Raw genomic sequence first — 1,985 nt, 5'->3', positions numbered from 1 at the left:
ACATTTGATATATATATATATAACATATAACAGACAGCTGGTGAATAAAGAAAATAGTCATTTAAATGCTTTAATGTCCTCTCTCTTCTTGATATCTAAATCTATCCTAAGGCTATTTAATGCTGCTAACTACATTATCCCATGATACTTTGTTCTTAAAGTATGTGTTATTGTGATTTTAATGAACATGTTTCAAAAGAGGATGTTTGGGGAAAACCCCACTGTTTGGCAATAGGAGCCTTTTGCCACTTTTTAACTACAAAATTTAGATGACTCAGCAGGCTTCATGGATGACGTCTGACCTCCTAGCTATTATTTATAGTCCAGCCTTGAGTTACATCTGTCATGTCTCACAGGAAGGAAAGAAGAGAAAACATGTTGTTGGTCGTTACCATTTCTTTCAGTATTTCTTTGGCATCAGTCATTGCTGCTGACTCATTTTACATTGCCGCTGTGTACGAGCACAAAATAATCCTGAACCCGGACCCAAGTGTGCCTTTGTCCCGCCATGATGCTCTGCAGCACATGAAAAAAAACCTAGATATCTACGAGGAGCAGGCAGCCCTGGCAGCCCAGAACGTATGTACACGTTTAAATGTGTTTTATGTCCTTAGTTCCAAAACAGCAATGCCCATTGATTTGTACTTCTTCATAATTCTGTTTGGTATTGTTATTGTTACAATTATTGTCCTTACGATGAATAATAAAAAATTAAATTAACGTGACTACAAAACAAAATTAAAACAAACTATAATCTATTAATGTCCTTATAATGTATTGGGTAGACCAAGGGCAGTTGTAACATTCTTTCTAACTTTTTGAATTACAATTTGAATTGAATCTTTATTTTGAACATGTTAAAAAAGTACAATCACAAAGGAATAAGACAGAGACAAACAAACAAAGCAAAACAAAAGGAAAAGAATGCAACCACAACTACAAAAAACAAACAAACAACAAAAACAAAAACTTTCATGTTCAAAAAGGAGCAGGAAGAAGCATATGCTTATTTAATCCTACCCCCTTTCAACTATCTAGTAATCAACAGACTACAGAAATACCTCATTACAATTACATTATATGTTACATGTATTATTATTAATTTTTTTTTTTCATTTATGTATAAATTAACTGGGGTTACAACACACAACCTACAGATATATATACCCATACCAACACACCCGCACACACATAAACACACATTGGCATTATGAAAATATTGGACAAAAATACCCTATCAGAGCTCTACCTCGTCCCTGTACCCTGCAAAAACCATACCCTTGAACCGCTTTTTAAACTGACTCATGCTTGGATATTGCTTCATTTCTTTACTGTTCCACAGCTTCACTTCACAAACAGAGATGCAAAAACTTTTTAATGTTGTACGGATACAAGGATGTTTTAAATTTAATTCCCCCCTCTAATCGTATACCCGTTGCCTTTTAGAAAACATTTTTAGAATATGGCCAGGAAGTAGATTGTTTATTGCTTTATACATTATTTGTGCTGTCAGAAAATGAACCACATTTGTGAATTTTAGTATTTTTGATTTTAGGAATAGTGGATTTGTATGATCTCTGTAACAAGTTATATGGATTATCCTTATGGCCCTTTTTTGTAATATAAAGATTGATGATAGCGAACATTTATAAGTATTGCCCCTTCTTGAAATATTGATATCTATATGACTTATATGCGACTTCCAGCTTAATGTATCACCTATTATCAGAGATGGGCAGTAACGCTGATGAAAGATTTTTAATTTTGTTTTTATGCTTAGTTGTAGCTTTATTAAAGGAAGAAGAGGTTGTGAATTGGAGCCAACACAGGGAGAGATAGATTGAAGCCATATGTGTAAAAGGAATGTGGTGACATCCGGTTTTAAACAGACAGACTGGCGCTCTCCCTCTCCTTCTCTCCTTTTATGGAAAATGTCTGCATTTTCTATACATAATACCTCCTTTGTTAACAGGCAAGCTAACGGT

At 34.3% G+C, this 1,985-nt stretch overlaps 1 protein-coding gene across 1 annotated transcript in view; it reads left to right on the top strand.

The window, feature by feature from the left end:
* The first annotated feature begins 326 nt into the window (after nt 1-326).
* Nucleotides 327-1,985, top strand: part of LOC102295782 (biotinidase) — a 14,979-nt gene continuing 13,320 nt past the window's right edge. The window contains exon 1 of the mRNA XM_005952330.1: nt 327-579. Coding sequence (XP_005952392.1) covers nt 346-579 — 234 coding nt within the window. The 5' untranslated portion in view covers nt 327-345. The remainder of the gene's footprint in view (nt 580-1,985) is intronic.

The sequence above is a fragment of the Haplochromis burtoni genome, unplaced genomic scaffold, assembly GCF_018398535.1.
Source record: "Haplochromis burtoni strain Fernald_Lab_line unplaced genomic scaffold, NCSU_Asbu1 Contig_1316, whole genome shotgun sequence".
NCBI classification, from domain to species: Eukaryota; Metazoa; Chordata; class Actinopteri; order Cichliformes; family Cichlidae; genus Haplochromis; species Haplochromis burtoni.
This window is presented reverse-complemented; position numbering and strand designations above follow the sequence as displayed.